We start from the raw sequence: 16,897 nt of genomic DNA, 5'->3' as shown, positions 1-16,897 counted from the left end.
CTAGGGAATAAAATGGTGATTGTTGCAATATTTTATGTCACACGGTATTTGCGCAGCGGTCTTTCAAACGCAATTTAAAAAAAAAAAATACAGTAATGAATTAAAAAAAAAAAATAAGCAGTAAAGTTAGCCCATTTTTTTTCGTCCAAAAGTTTTGATTACCTGTTTTTGTGTATTTATTATTTAAGATAGGGTTTTTTTTTTTTTTTTTTTTTTTTAGGTTTTTTTTCTAAATTATACATACAAGTGAACTGATTGAAGGTTTGTTTTGTTTAATGTTTAAATGAAAAAAAATTTCTGTATTACTTAAGGCTGCTTTCACACTGGAGCGGGCATGCGTTGATGGTAAAACGCTGCTAGTTTTAGCGGCGCTTTACCGTCATTTTAGAGGCGCTTTTCGGCTGCTAGCGGGGCGCTTATAACCCAGCTAGCGGCCGAGGAAGGGGTTAAATGCGCCCCTGAAGCGCCGCTGCCAAAACGCTTTGCAGGCGCTTCGGTAGCGGTGCGCATTCATTTCAATGGGCAGGAGTGGTGGAGCAGCAGTATACACCGCTCCAAAGATGCCGTTTGCAGGACTTTTTTTTACATCCTGCCAGCGCATCGCCTCAGTGTGAAAGCACTCGGGATCTCACACTGAGACTGCAGGGGAGCCGTTTTACAGGCACTTTACAGGTGCTATTTTTAGCCCAAAAGCGCCTGAAAAACGCCCCAGTGTGAAAGGGGTCTAACTGTTAGATTTTATGAGATGAAGGGAAAAAAGAAAGGAAAAAAAAAAATCGGCCAAATATATCGGCCCAAAAAAATCGGCATCACATATCGGCCATCGGCCACCACGATTTCTAAATATCGGCATCGGCATCGGCCAGAGAAAAACCCATATCGGTCGACCTCTAATCTTAAGCTGGACACACACTATACAATTTTCTGTAGATTCCTTCCTTCAGATTTACCAAAACCATATAATATGAGGTCAAACCTTATTGCCCCGTACACACGATAGGATTTTCCGACGGAAAATGTTCTATGGGAGCTTGTTGTCGGAAATTCCGACCGTGTGTAGGCTCCATCGGACATTTTCCATCGGAATTTCCGTCACACAAAATTTGAGAGCTGGTTCTCAAATTTTCCGACAACAAAATCCGTTGTTGTAAATTCCGATCGTGTGTACACAATTCCGACGCATGCTCGGAATCAAGCAGAAGAGCCGCATTGGCTATTGAACTTTATTTTTCTTGGCTCGTCGTACGTGTTGTACGTCACTGTGTTCTTGACGTTCGGAATTTCCAATAACATTTGTGTGTGCAAGACAAGTTTGAGCCAACATCCGTCGGAAAAAAAACATGGATTTTGTTGTCGGAAAATCCTATCGTGTGTACAGGGCATTAGAGTTTCAATTTGAATGCAATCAGGCAGACCCTTGTACTACATGGTTTTGGTAAATCTAAAGGAAATCTGACAACAAAAATGTTATAGTGTGTATGGGGTCTTAGAGTGAGGAAAAATCTTTTTCGGAATTTGTGGTGGAATAAGACGGCTCCAGAGCAATTCTTTTCTTTGTCACATACATGTAAAAATCCTAATTTTTGCCAATAAAATTACATAAACCCCCAAAACATTATATATTTTCTACAAGCAGAGGCCCATAGAATACAAAGTAGTAATAATAATAATAGTAGTAATAATAGTAATAGCATTTTTTTTTTCCACGTGATATTTGTGCAACTGTTTATTAAACGCAAATTTTCCAGAAAAATATAATAAAATAAACTTTTGCGCAAAACCACACGATATAATACTCAGTTTTGGTTAAAATATAAAAGATGAGGTTGCATTGAGTAAATAGATACCTAACATACCATGTCTTAAACCTGCGTGCGCCTGCGATATCAGCAAAAACGATGGTGCCCAAAAATCACCATAGGTGATGCTTTAAAAGCCGTTACAGCTCATCAATTTACAGTTAACTAGGAGCTCTTGTGCTAAAATTATTGTTCTCACTCTGATGTTCTTGGCGATATGTCACATGTGTGGTGCGACCACGGTTTACTGACACATGCCCACCCTGGGCTTACATTTACATTGGTGTTATTTTTTTTACTTTTTTATTTGATTTTTTTAATTTAATTTTACGTGATTGCTATCACAAGGGGTTAATAAACCACTATGTGATAGAATTGGGCAGGTGACAGGTAGTCTTTATGGAGACATTAGGGGTATAATAAACCCCAATGTCTCCCCTGCCCTTCACACCATCTAATTAAGCACAGATTGGCTTGGTTAGATGTGTCTCCTGGCTGTACTGGCCAGGAAAGTGTGCATATGAAACCGGAAGTGACATCACTTCAAGTTTCATTGTTTGCATGGGAGATCGAGGCATGGATTTTCCTCGGTCTCACTGCCATCTTTCTACCCCAGCTGGTGGATGTGTTCCTGGGCACCGGTAAGCACGGACAGCCCATGAACGACAGGAGGAGGGGGCGCCATGCTGCTGGCTGTGTGAAAGTGATCAGGAGCTATGGAGCTGCCGCATCACTTTCACTTTGAAGCCGGTTGCCGGCTGAACAAAACCCACACAGGTTGATGGCTGCTGGTGCAGCCATTAGCTTGTGTTTAATGGTTCACTCTTTGGACGTACATAGTACGCCCAAAGAGTTGAACTGGATATCATCTTCTGTTCTAAGATGGCTCCATTGTACTTCACTGTTTTTTCTGAAGTTTCAGTAAGTAATATGTTGGAAGAAGAGAGAGGGGTGGTTTGTATGTAAACGTCTGTAGTACAGTATTGTGTGTAGTGCCTGAGGGTGAGCTTTGTAGTGTGGAATTGTGTGTTTGCGATCCATTTTGTCTAACCCCCCTTTTCATCCTGGCTTGACCTTCTGTGCATCTGTTCTGTTACCGCTCTTCCTATAGCTATATACTCTACACAACTCTGTTTCCTCTCTCTGGGGTCTTCCACAGCTTGTCGCACTAGCTTAGTGAAAGGTCTACTCTCACCAGTGGCTGTACCATTGTAAGTAAATCACATAACAGTACCAGTCACTGTTTAAAATCTCCCACCAACTGTCATATTAGGCTCAATACACAAAACTAACACACCAGAATATGGATATTTTTAGTTTTAATAAAATAGTCCAATGAGATTTAAAATGCAGTCAATTGCATCAAAAAAGCACCAGAATGCACTGGAATGCATCAAAAACACAATGGACCCCAGCACAGTGGGAAAAAAAAAAAAAAAACAGGAAAAAAAGAAGATAGAAAAGGACCTGGAATGCATCTGGAAACATGTTGAAAACGCACCGGATCGTGTCTAAATCGCACATGCAGAAACACATCAATAACAGATCTGGAGTGCGTTTCTGTGATGTGAACCAGCCCTAACTGTCACAACTGCTAAAACCGCTGTAAATAATCTGTCACCAACCAACAAAAGTATTCAGCCACAGGAGATCAGCACCATTTATCCCAGGGACACTTCTAAGAACTCTACATGTTCTTATGAAATGTACTTTTTTTAAAGGCTATTAAAACATAGAAAACATAAGGAGGCACCCAGCTAGATTTCTTTCTCTCAAACCAATAGGTCCTGGTATTTATTATAATCAGATCAAATAGATTAATCTGCTATATATCAATCAATGTCTGGAAGTGTACATCTGAAGATATGTTGCTACTCTCCTATTCATTCTATACTGAACTTTTTTGCTCACATTACGTTAGTATTACTGAATATATTGTGCAAAAATGTCACAATCTGCTCATTTAATGGCAAAAGCTGTTTTACTGTCCTTCCAAGACTATGCCTGTCAGTGGCCTGATCTGAAACATTCTGTGTCACAGAATATTACAGAAACAGAAGGGGAATTTTACAGCTGATATTCCCAACGATATGTGTGTGTGAAAGCAATGAATACTGCTTTCGGTATTAACTTACATTAAAGTATCATTAGAGAAAAACAAACGTCAGTTTGGCATGGTGGGGTTGATTTACTAAAACTGGAGAATGAAAAATTTGGTGCAGCTGTGTATGGTAGCCAACTAACTTCTAACTTCAGCTTGTTCAATTAAGCTTTGACTAAAAACCTGGAAGCTGATTGGTTTCTATGCACAGCTGCACCGGATTTTGCACTCGCTAGTTTTAGTAAATCAACCCCAATGTGTCCACTTTATACAAAACTCACCAAAGGCTTTTGCAACATCTCCTGGACAAGTGCAGCCTCCATCCTGAAAAACACAGTATGTGTACAATTATTTACATGCTACCTGCATAAAAAATATTAAAATGTATGTGAAGAACCAAGAATGCTCCTTAACATGGGGGCTTTACTTTTATCTATATGAACTAATAAATTCTAATATTTTACACATAGGTATTATACGCTGTTGACAGTTTACTTGTAGGTGTCAGAAGTAAAGTCACATTTTATACTTACCAAAAATCCAGAGTTTACCAAACTGTTATTTTTTTTTTTTTTTGCGCTTACAATTTAGTACTTCTGAACCGAAACTACGAACAGTGTTAACAGCCCTGCCCAGTTCTCTTTGACTACAGAACACCTCCCCCATATGTTATAGAGGAGAGGGGAGGTGTTCTGTAGTTTAGCATAGAAAGAACTGACAATACTTTCCAGGATTTCAGTACATCAGAGGTATTGTATTGTCAGCAAAACATGAAGTTATGAGCTCAATTAATTTCTTGCAGGTTAACAGGCATTTTTCTGTTCTTGCAGCATTTATAAAGGGATAAACATGGGGAAATGTGCATGTATTACAGAAATGTACTGAATATGCTTTCTTATTTATTTTTCCCAGATATGCACTTTAAGTCTTCATATGCATTTAACGGTCACCCCTAATTACATGTTTTTTTTTTAATTGAATAACAGTGATAGAAGTATGTATTAATACTTTCTTTATACGTACTGATATAATATGACCATTGAGCCCATGTGCTGCATCTGCGCATTCAATGACTGCACTTAGCTGTGGGTACCCAACACCTGTCTTTTTTCTGGTGGTGCAGACAGAACCTGAAAAAAAGTAAAATTAAAGGATGAATGGCAAGACAATCACATGTGATAGGAAATCATAACTAGGACATCCAAGTGATGAGCTATTCCAGTACTTAAAACAATTATTAAGCTCCTTTGAGGCACATGCAACATTGAAATGTAAGGTGCTGCTGCAATTCCTCTTCTTTTATGTGAAAAAAGCTATAGCCCTGCAGTGGAAAAAAGTCAGACCCTCTTAGTTTGCAAATGTGGACTACCTTAGTCAATAAGGCTTTACCTACATACAAACTGACCTATACAGCCCAAGGGTGTCCGAAGAGGTCTAATTTTGTCACTTCGATTTTTCTACTAAAACGTTCCATTATATTGCCTTGTTGGCACTAATTGGGAGTTGTCATATATGTGTTCTACTTGAAATTATATTTGTATGTATCATGGATTGTACCTTCACCAGCTGCTTGTTTTTGACATTTGTATCTCTGATGGGATTTCAGGAATGTACAAAAATGTCCCTGTACTTATGTAAGCCTGTGTTTTTTAATGATATGTATGGCTGACTCGTCTGGATGTACCCTGATTCATGCCATCTTTGTTTTTCTTTATAAAATTATTAAAAGTATCTTTAACCCCGTTACGCCTAAGGGTAAAACAGATCTTAATGCCTAAGCACAATTTAGACATCTGTTAGTAAAACCATACATATCATCACAACTACTTTGTGCATCCAGGTGGATTATACCTTGTTTAATTTTCAGGACAAATTGGGCTTTCATTTGGTAGTAAATAGTTATGGATATCTCCTGGTTTTTTCTTTATTACCAAAGGAAAACTGGCCCAAAATAGTAGAAAAAAATGTATTTAAATTTTGCTGTATTTTTCTTGTTACTACCATAACCTATCACCAAGAACAAAGCAAAATAAATTCTCCTGCTCGTAATGAACACAGCGATACCACATATGTGTATGTCAGTTGTTGTTTGTACCCGTAGCACAGCCCAGAAGCAATAGTGCGCATTTTGCTTTTTCTAAAATTTTTGTTCTACCTAAAACCAACTGATACTAACTGACACTGATGCTAATTTAAAAAAAAATCCTGACCAAAATATACTGATCCTGACCTTTGACCCTTACTTGACCCAAGCACTAACCCTGGCAGTGTCCTAGATCAAACCTTGATCTAGGTATTTATTTTTTTACACACTTTTTTCCCCCTCTCTGCAAATATACATTGCATCTTTCCTCGCCATTCACAGAGGGGGAAAAACACAGGGGCGGGCTTCACAGTGACTGATCACTGTGGTAGCCAATCAGAGGCTACCAAAGCGATCAGGTGACCCAGAATCGGGAGATCTGGCTCCTGTTCGTTAGTACGGGGCCCGGGGCTCTTGGTGAGACCTGGGAGCGCGCTGTGCGGCGCCCTCCCAGCACAAAGGGAGATACGCATATATGCGGCCCCACTGAGGAAATAGCCCAGTGCAGTGGGGCCGCATATATGTGTTACGTTGGCATGAAGGGGTTAAAAAAACCTGAAATTTAATGATATAGTTTCACTGTATGTAATCTTTTGTAGAGTACAGCATGATGGAGTACTTAGTTCAATAGATGATTTCTAATTGCGTTGATTTAAGCACAGCGACCAACAGGAGAGTATATTATACTGTTCTATGACTAGAAAAAAAGTGTAACCACATGAACTACATTACCTAATGAAATCAAAGGTGCATTAACGCCATTAGGTGTGTATAAACTACAGTAATATATGTACATATATGATGCTAATCCCGGAAATATAGAGTTAAACTAATCAATTTGTTAAATAAATTAGATCAGTGAATGCAATTAAAATATGCAACTACAACTCGATTGTGCAGTTCAGTCCTAAAACCCTGCAAAGAGATGACTGCAAAATGGAATCTTTATGCTACCTGAACATGCTACAGTTAAACAAGTTAGTACCTGGCCCTATTCCAACTTTGATAATATCTGCGCCTGAAAGAATTAACTCCTCCACCATCTCTCCAGTAACCACGTTTCCAGCCTGCAGACAGAAAGCACCTTGTGAGTAAGTAGAAGTCAGAGCAAAAATAGTGAGCATTTAAAACTTGGACAGAGAGAAGTCATGTTTTCTCACCATGATTGTATGCTTAGGGAACCTGGCTCTTACATCCTTCACATGTTGGACAAACTGCTCCGAATAGCCATTAGCCACATCCAGGCATATATAACGAACTTGAGGGACAGCAGACAAAACGTCCTCCAGATGCTGAAAATCTGTCTGCCCAGTGCCAGAGCTCACAGCCACATTCTGCAGAACATGCAGAACAAAATGTTCACAACTAAATCAGTACATAAGAGAAAAAGGTGCTGCTGATTTGATAGAAGGTCAGTAATAGACTGCAACCCCAAATATTTGAAGAAAACTAGAAGAATTTTCACTCACATCTAGACATTCTGGGTAGTCACAGGCAAACTGCTTCCACTCCTCAGGTGAATAATGCTTATGTACTGCCGTGAACAAAGAAAACTGAAGGGAAATAAGCAAAAGATTAAAGTGAATTCACAGTGCTGATTATATTCAGTTATGTGACTGCATAGCATCATCATTGTCACAGGGGTTAAAGAACATGAAAATAAACATTTAATTCTAATGCCCCGTACACACGGTCGGACTTTGTTCGGACATTCCGACAAAATCCTAGGATTTTTTCCAACGGATGTTGGCTCAAACTTGTCTTGCATACACACGGTCACACAAAGTTGTCGGAAAATCCGATCGTTCTAAACGCGGTGACGTAAAACACGTACGTCGGGACTATAAACGGGGCAGTGGCCAATAGCTTTCATCTCTTTATTTATTCTGAGCATGAGTGGCACTTTGTCCGTCGGATTTGTGTACACACGATCGGAATTTCCAACAACGGATTTTGTTGTCGGAAAATTTTATCTCCTGCTCTCCAACTTTGTGTGTCGGAAAATCCGATGGAAAATGTCCGATGGAGCCCACACACGGTCGGAATTTCCGACAACATGCTCCGATCGGACATTTTCCATCGGAAAATCCGACCGTGTGTACGGGGCATGAGAATTTTATGTGTGTTGTATTGTTTTTGCATAAGCAGTAACAATTCTTCCTGCTGAAAAGATTGCTCATTCCCATAAAACATGTTTTTTTTCTGTAATCATTCAAAATATCTTTGGTAAGACCACTTTTTCCTCTATCTTTCTAAAGCTCACTACACATGTCACAATCTGATGGTATAATCTCTATTGATCCGCCACAACTATGTAGTACAAGGGCCAATCTGATTTGGATACAAATGAATTGTATAGTTTAGGTAGGTCCTCAAATTCATGAAAATAGTAAAATTTGAGCATTTGTCACAAGTTAAAGCCCCATCAAAGCCTCCTTATTCATTACTGTAATGCAGTCAGCACATATACAGTAATAATATTGATTTTTTTTTTTTTAAATCCTTTTTTTTTTTTTTTTGGAGCCTATTGAGGGACATAGATCCCACCCCTTTGTGCTTATTATCATGCTCAATGTAGTCATTTGCAACAAAACCAAGGGATGCTGTTTGTTTTGTTTGCCAACCGTCCTGGGGGTAGCAGTATAACCCAAAGGTTTAGGACTTCCTGTGTCCCTCAATGGACTCCTGTTTTCATTTTTGTCCATTATGGAACACAAGTCTTAAAACTTCAGGATATCCAAAAGCAGTCCAACTCAGGGGTGAGCAATGCAGCAACTACCGATATCAAGCTCAAGAAAGCAGAAAACTGGAGACTGCCTGCAACTCAATGAGCAGCCTAAAGGACCTTACATCCAAAGATAGATGAGGCTGTAACAACCGCTTGGTGAAACTTGTGAAAAGGTAGACCAGATAGCAACTGGGAGTGTGTTTAAAATCCTGTTCAACCAGCCGCCGTTTATAAACAGTAGGCAAGCGGTTAAAGGGATGGATATTGGGCCCTTGCAGAATCTAAGCTGCACAACTGGGTGCCAAAAGACACAGTGCACTCTTCAGGGTAAGGGTAGAGGCAAGCAAGAAAAGGAAAGGAAAAGGAGGCACAGAAGGTGGTAAGAAAAGGAGGATGGGAAGGATGGAGCGGATGGATGGTCCAGTTGGGAAAAGGGAGCAGGGAGAGAGGAAAAAAAAAGGTTGGGGGGGGGGATAAGGGAATGCAGGGGCAATGTTAGTAATGATATAAAGCATATTTGTGTTGGTTTAAGAATTCCAGATGCCAGCATTCATTCTTCCTAAGGAAGCTGAACCTGCTGCAACAAACAATATATAAAAGTTACACAAAAAAGAGCATATTCCTACTGTACACGCAGCTTTAATGCATTATAGTAGTAAATAGGGAGGCTTCAACTGGGCTTTAAGAACCAATACTCAAGATGCATTATTTTCATTTGTTGGGAGACAATAAACTCACTTTGTGGCTGATATTAGGAAAACACTGTGCCCTTGCAAGTGCCTTCTGTAGATTAAGCATGAAGGGTAACAAATTTGTTTTTATATTTTTGCATTAATATGATGAATTTCTTTCCTTAAAAATTAATAGTTGTTGTTTTAATTCTTTGATGACTAATAAAACCATGACAGTACGCAAATTAATCATTTAAGCCTGTCCCTCACTTTGCACAAGGCTCTTGCCATCTCAAAAGTCCCCACAGTGTCCATATTAGCAGCAATTATAGGAATCCCTTGGTAGCTTTTGCCTGAGTTCCTGAATGTAAATGCACGGGTGAGCTCCACCTGCAAGACAAAAAGTATGAGTATACAGCAGGGAGAAAAAGATATTTCATGATTATATATTTTCAGTGTCTAACAGTTTATGTTAAACAATGTTATGATTAGAAAAACACAAAGCAAACTAGAATTAAACCTATGGCATGTGCAACAATATATATATGTGCAATTCAGCCCCATAATTATCCTTATAACTCTAGGGATTACCAAAGTTTCTTGTAGATAACACCTTCCCTATCAATCTATGTTTAGTGATAACAGATAAAAGAAAAGTGATTGTGTTACAGTATGTCTTCAGAAGAGAAGGTAAAAATATGGAAGCTAGCTAAAATCTTTAATAAAATATAATTTCATATGACACCTCTTCAAAAGTGTAAATGAAAGCGAATCTATGGTTTGCTAATCATTAGACCCATGTGTTGTCATGTAGGGGAGGGGGGGTATGGGTGGAGAGTGTAAGCTCTAAACAGAACAACTTGGAGCTTACACCCGCATCCAGGCTGCTTTACCTAGTTACAACGGGTTAAACCACCTTCTAACGGAGATGGTTCTGGTGGCTAGACTTTACAACCTCCTCAGAATACATTCAAAACACTGACTTCCAACACACTGGGACTTAAAGTGATAGTAAATTGTAAAAAAAAAAAAAAGTTCCCCCTGTAGGTTAAGGTCATAATGTGCTAGTATGCATCACTAACTAGCACATTATGAAAGACTAGACTTACCTTAAAATGGAGCCCTCCAGCGGCACACTGTCACCGCTGATAGGGCTTTCATCTTCACCCTGTATTCTTTCCGGGTTCGAGTGCTCGGCAGTTTGAATGATGACATCACTCCTGCGTACGTGGGAGTCACGGTCGCAGCACAGCATGTCATCCACTGAGAGCACAGTGCGTATGCGCCAGTGATGTCAACGGCTGCTACTAAAGTACAGTGCATCCAGAAAGTATTCACACCACTTCACTTTTTCCACATTTTGTTATGTTACAGCCTTATTCCAAAATGGATTAAATTCATTATTTTCCTCAAAATTCTACAAACAATACTCCATAATGACAACGTGAAAGAAGTTTGTTTGAAATCTTTGCAAATTTATTAAAAATAAAAAACGAAAATAAATCACATGTACATAAGTATTCCCAGCCTTTGCCATGACACTCACAATTGAGCTCAGGTGCATCCTGTTTCCACTGATCATCCTTGAGATGTTTCTACAACTTGACTGGAGTCCACCTGTGGTAAACTCATTTGATTGGACATGATTTGGAAGGTACACACCTGTCTATATAAGGTCCTATAGTTAACAGTATATGTCAGAGCACAAACCAAGCCATGAAGACCAAGGAATTGTCTGTAGACCTCCGAGACAGGATTGTATCGAGGCACGGATCTGGGGAAGGGTACAGAAATATTTCTGCAGCATTGAAGGTCACAGTGGCCTCCATCATCCATAAATGGAAGAAGTTTGGAGCCACCAGGACTCTTCCTAGAGCAGGCCGCCTGGCCAAACTGAGCGATTGGGGGAGAAAGGTCTTAATCAGGGAGGTGACCAAGAACCCGACGGTCACTCTAACAGAGCTCCAGTGTTTCTCTGTGGAGAGAGGAGAACTTTCTAGAAGAACAACCATCTCTGCAGCACTCCACCAACCAGGCCTGTATGATAGAGTGGCCCGACAGAAGCCGCTCCCCAGTAAACGGCAAATGACAGCCCACCTGGAGTTTGCCAAAAGGCACTTGAAGGACTCTCAGACCATGAGAAACAAAATCCTCTGCTCTGATGAACCATAGATTAAACTCTTTGGCCTGAATGGCAAGCGTCATGTCTGCAGGAAACCAGGCACTGCTCATCACCTGGCCATCCCTACAGTGAAGCATGGTGGTGGCAGCATCATGCTGTCAGGATGTTTTTCAGCATCCGGAACTGGGAGACTAGTCAGGATAGAGGGAAAGATGAATGCAGCAATGTACAGAGACAATCTTGAGGAAAACCTGCTCCAGAGCACTCTGGACTTTAGACTGGGGCAAATGTTCATCTTCCAACAGGACAACAACCCTAAGCCCACAGCCAATATAACAAAGGAGTGGTTACGAGACAATTCTGTGAATGTCCTTGAGTGGCCCAGCCAGAGCCCAGACTTGAACCCGATTGAACATCTCTGGAGAGATGTGAAAATGGCTGTGCACCGATGCTCTCCATCCAACCTGATGGAGCTTGAGAGGTCCTGCAAAGAAGAATGGGAGAAACGGACCAAAAATAGGTGTGCCAAGCTTGTAGCATCATACTCAAAAAGACTTGAGGCTGTAATTGGTGCCAAAGGTGCGGATTTTTTATTTTTAATAAACTTGCAAAGTTTTCAAACAAACTTCTTTCACATTTTCATTATGGGGTATTGCTTGTAGAATTTTGAGGAAAATAATGAATTTAAGCCATTTTTGGAATAAGACTGTAACATAAAATGTGGAAAAAATTAAGCACTGTGAATAATTTCCGGGTTCACTGTAAATATCTCCTAAACAGACTTTAACTTATCGCTACTCAGCTGTCTCATTTTTACAATTTTGACAAGATCGATCTAGGGAGATATCAAACTTTAGTATGCAGGCTACCCTCCCACCCAGTCCATACTCCAATACAGTTAATATTTTGCAGAGTTAGAGGTACCAACTTTCCACATACCTGAGATAGTATACTATTTTATTATCGATGTATCTGGGAATTGGCTCTATACAAGATTGAGAACCCTCTTTTTCATAACCACACAGTACAATCACCACTTACCGGAATTACTACAGATCTCTGACTTGGTTTTATGGGCCTCAAAGGGTATTTTATATTTAGATCAGATATTTATTTATTTTTTTTTATTCTTTTAATTGACAGATATATAAAAAACAACATATTGGTACAACAACCAATGCACTCAACATGAGCGTAAAGAGTCATAAGATTTGGTACACAGATACATGAGAAGTACAAATTTGCAACTGTATATACTTGAGTGTCCAGTCTCAATAAAGAACATTTACATATAAGTACAGAGTAGGCTGTATTCCTTATAAAATGATTCCCAGTACAAAATTTTGTTCTCCAATTCTCACATATTGTAAGTATAGAAAATAGATTACTCACAAATTAGAAGAAATAGTGAGAGTGGAAGAGCACCAAGTGTTCCACACCTTGTCGTATTTGCTGGGACAACCCCTATGCTCAAAAATGATTTTTTAATAAGACAGTATCTGATTCACCATCTGGATCCATTGACGAGTAGATGGGGGAGAAGCAGATTGATTCCACTTAAGTGCGATAGCCTTTACGAGCTAAAAATACTGTTTCTCTCAGCATTATTCTAGTCAATTTTGGCCATTGTTCCTCATCTAGTATACTCAATAGACAGATGGCATGGATCACATGGCACTGGATCAGATATTTACTGAGGCAGGCCTTAAAACATTTACAAGGGAGGTGATTACAAGCTGAGTTCTCTGTCCCTAATTTTATGGGGTTTTTTTTAGATATATACAGCTGAGACATGCAGTGAGAGTACAGATCACAGACACAGATCCCCCACATACTTCTTTGACTTTGACAAGTGATTTTAGGCTCAGAACCCGCAAAGTTCATCTTCCTATTAGATAATAGCCTTCAGACACCTTCTGCGACCAAATTGGCTTACCAAACTAAGACCAGATGGGAACCTGATTTGGGAGTGGTAGGGGATGAGTGGGAGGAAATACTTGATAATTATAAAATGGTCTCTACCAGAGTCTCTGATTGGTTAACTCAGATGTATATTTTACGTAGGGCTTATCTGACTCCAGTTTGTGTCTCTTAGTACAAATCTTCTTACAGTCCTCTGTGTCGGCAACATACAGGCACTTTTTTCCACCCCTTTTTGGTCCTGTCCAATAGTTCAGATGTTCTAGGCTCATGTGGTACGATTTTTACAAGACCAAATGGGATCTCCCTTATCACTGGACCCCAAACCCTGTTTGCTATTTTTCAATGTGAAAAATATCTCCTAAACGGTGTACGCTTAGGATATATATTTACTGTACCTACAGGTAAGCCTTAATATAGAAATATGTGTAACCTCGTGCCAAAAAAATTGGTTATATGTGACTAAATAAAAATTGTGAGCTGCTAACCCCCGAACTAGATAGGAATTCTAGTGCAAATGGAAGAATATATGTGATGGGGGGTGCTGAAACTATATAGACTGTGGGCTGAATAGCATCTAGATACTTATACGTTCTACTGGGGGAGAGGAAGAGGTTACTCACAAGGCTTATCCACACCATGGTAGCAAGCCATTTCTTGCTAAAGGCTATAATTGACCTCTTTTTAATTAAAAAGGTCAACATCTTCTGGTAAGCGGACATCCACTTACAGAGCACTTTAGGTGTATTACACAACTGGGAAGGTCGTCCATTCACACAGAAGAAGACTCACCTATATTCATTTTGTTCATTTTATATATTTTGCAACAGTGGAAGATTAATGCATATTGAGTTGCACCATTTTTAATCGCATGTAGACTCTATTTTAGTATATTTTCTATTCACTTTTTTTTCATTATTAGAACTTTCATACTGTTTTTCACAAAGATATTATTTTGCCATATATGCAGAGATTGGATAGTTGTCATTCTCTTGTAATATACAAGTTTAATATATATATTTTTATTTTTCATTTTTTTTTTTTTTTATTTTCAATTTTTTTGTGTATGGTACACTGTAGTGTTCACATTCAGCTTGTTTGAACATAAGTATCTAGATGCTATTCAGCCCACAGTCTATATAGTTTCAGCGCCCCCCATCACATATATTCTTCCAAGCCTTAATATAGGCTTACTTGTAGGTATAATAAATAATAGAGGACTTTACTACCGCTTTAAGCTGGCCATACTGTAGATGGATCAAAATTTGGCCAGTTCAGCAGGGACTGGTAAAATTTTGATCCATCAATATTTGTTCCCGTTTGAGATCTAGTTATTGACTTTTCTTGTGCGAGACTGCTGGAATTTTTTTTAGCTGCAGCGTTAACCAGTGTATTCTGAGCGGAGTCCCACTATCAGAATACAATAGTATTCTGTAAAACTCAAATGTGTGGATGAGAATCAGTTCCTTTTTTTTTTTTAATAAAACAAAACAAATGATGCATCTATAGCCAGCTTAAAGGATAAGTACAGCCAAAGCTCATTTGACTATACTTCTCCTGTGTATCACAGGAGTGCAGTTGATTCTGTTTTCAGCAGACAGCATGCTGTTGAAGCCCGCTATCAGCCGATGTCACAGTGCCGGTCCAGGTTCGGGCAAGATCGCAACAATGAAGTCAGGATTCGCCCACAGAGAGCCTGAGCCGCCAGACGCTCCTGCCCCCTCCACAGCCCAGTGCTCCAGTGAGCACGGGGGGCAGAACAGAGAGCTGCTGACTGACAGATAGCAGCTCTCTGCTCGGGGAGCTGTGAGAACCAAGCGATCAGCGTTGTTTGATCACTTGGTTCTCAGTGTTAGAGGTGCCAGGGGACAGATGCAGCATCAGACTGATGTTGTATCAACCTAAGTATGAGTCTTAAAAAAAAACAAAAAAAACACATACACCTCTTTTAAGGTAAATTTACTGCTGCTATGGACATCTACCATGCTGCAGAATTGAGACACATCTTCTCCCTTCCCAATCTCCCTCCACTCCGCAAAGAATAATCTTAAGTCTATTCCTAAATAGTTCTTTCCTCTGACCTTTCTCTCCTCACCAAGCCATTACACTCATCAACCCTCTGCCCCAGCCCCTACCCCCCTCCTGCACATATGTGTTTGTTCAGTGCAATTTTGATTCAAGGCTGGGTGTAGAGCTGTCATGATATATTTACCTCACTGCGGGATTTTAGAGTACTTCGTTTTGGCCTTAGTAGCACATCTTTGAAATCCAGCTTGATGTCATTGTCTATTCGAGGCATGATGTCCTAGAAAGGAATTGAAAGACTCAATAAACCGAGGAGAATAAACTGAGACGAAGAAATCGAAAGAGAAGAGTTCTCTCTGAGCTCCGCAGAGTGAAATTTCAGCTCCCCGCCCCCCTGCTTTCTGACCTCTCAGACAAGCTTTAAAAATCCAGTTTGAATGAATATAAAGACTGCAAATAAAACAGGTACAACTTGTGTAGGAGGATTTGTTTCACCTGAGGCCAGTCACTTCACTGGGTATATGTAAGAGTTTACAACCACTTTAATTTATTATCTGTATTAAAGTGGGAGTAATATAAGGCTATAATAAGGCTTACCTATAGGCACAGTAATTATCTCCTAAATGTGCACCGTTTAGAAGATATTTACTTGCAAAGCTGCCAGTGACATCACCGGCACATGCACTCTGAGGGAACGGCATACCTCCGCCGTTCCTCCAAAGTTCTCTGCCGTGAACAGCGGCTTCCGCGCGAATGCGTGGGAGTGACGTCATCACGGCTCATCAAATCAAAAGACCAGAGCCTGCCAACCCGGAAGGAAGACCAGGTAAAGAAGGAAGCCCTGTCAGCGGTGATGGCGCACCATTGGAGGGCTTCGTTTTAAGTTAAGTTTCACATATTAAAACTTACCTGAGCACTTACCTGAGCGAAGTTGCCCAAGCGCCTCAGCTGACTGGGACTCTCCCACCTGATTGGCTGAGGCCATTGGCAACCGCTGCTGTTAATCAAAGTCTTTGAGCCAATGAGGAATGAGAATGGGCCGAGCCACAGATCCGTGTCTGAATGGACACACAGAGCAGCAGCTCGGCTACCCCCATAGCAAGCTGCTTGCTGTGGAGGCACTCGGCAGGGGGGAGGGGCCAGGAGCGCTGGCAAGGGATCCGAGAAGAGGAGGATCTGGGCTGCTCTGCGCAAACCCACTGCACAGAGGAGGTAATTATAACATTTGTTATTTTTAAACAAACAAAAAAAAGACTTTAATATCACTTTAAAGTGATACTAAAGTCTTGTTTTTTTTTTTTTTGTTTGTTTAAAAATAACAAACGTTATAATTACCGTAAACTTCATGGTTGCTATCACAACGGGCGGTGGCGTCGAAATCCCGCGAGAACTCGCGGCATGCTTCCGCAATGACTCCTGGGAATAATGACAGGAGCTCCCAGGAGACA

The 16,897-nt window shown here is 40.2% G+C and overlaps 1 protein-coding gene across 1 annotated transcript in view; it reads right to left on the bottom strand.

The window, feature by feature from the left end:
- Nucleotides 1-16,897, bottom strand: part of GMPR2 (guanosine monophosphate reductase 2) — a 29,088-nt gene that overhangs the window by 10,278 nt on the left and 1,913 nt on the right. Inside the window, exons 2-8 of the mRNA XM_073632793.1 lie at nucleotides 15,637-15,729; nucleotides 9,653-9,772; nucleotides 7,453-7,536; nucleotides 7,144-7,317; nucleotides 6,969-7,050; nucleotides 4,924-5,030; nucleotides 4,182-4,224 (exon numbers count right to left, since the gene is read on the bottom strand). Coding sequence (XP_073488894.1) covers nucleotides 4,182-4,224; nucleotides 4,924-5,030; nucleotides 6,969-7,050; nucleotides 7,144-7,317; nucleotides 7,453-7,536; nucleotides 9,653-9,772; nucleotides 15,637-15,723 — 697 coding nt within the window. The 5' untranslated portion in view covers nucleotides 15,724-15,729. The remainder of the gene's footprint in view (nucleotides 1-4,181; nucleotides 4,225-4,923; nucleotides 5,031-6,968; nucleotides 7,051-7,143; nucleotides 7,318-7,452; nucleotides 7,537-9,652; nucleotides 9,773-15,636; nucleotides 15,730-16,897) is intronic.

The sequence above is a fragment of the Aquarana catesbeiana genome, linkage group LG01 (assembly GCF_042186555.1).
Source record: "Aquarana catesbeiana isolate 2022-GZ linkage group LG01, ASM4218655v1, whole genome shotgun sequence".
In the NCBI taxonomy this organism is placed as follows: domain Eukaryota; kingdom Metazoa; phylum Chordata; class Amphibia; order Anura; family Ranidae; genus Aquarana; species Aquarana catesbeiana.
This window is presented reverse-complemented; position numbering and strand designations above follow the sequence as displayed.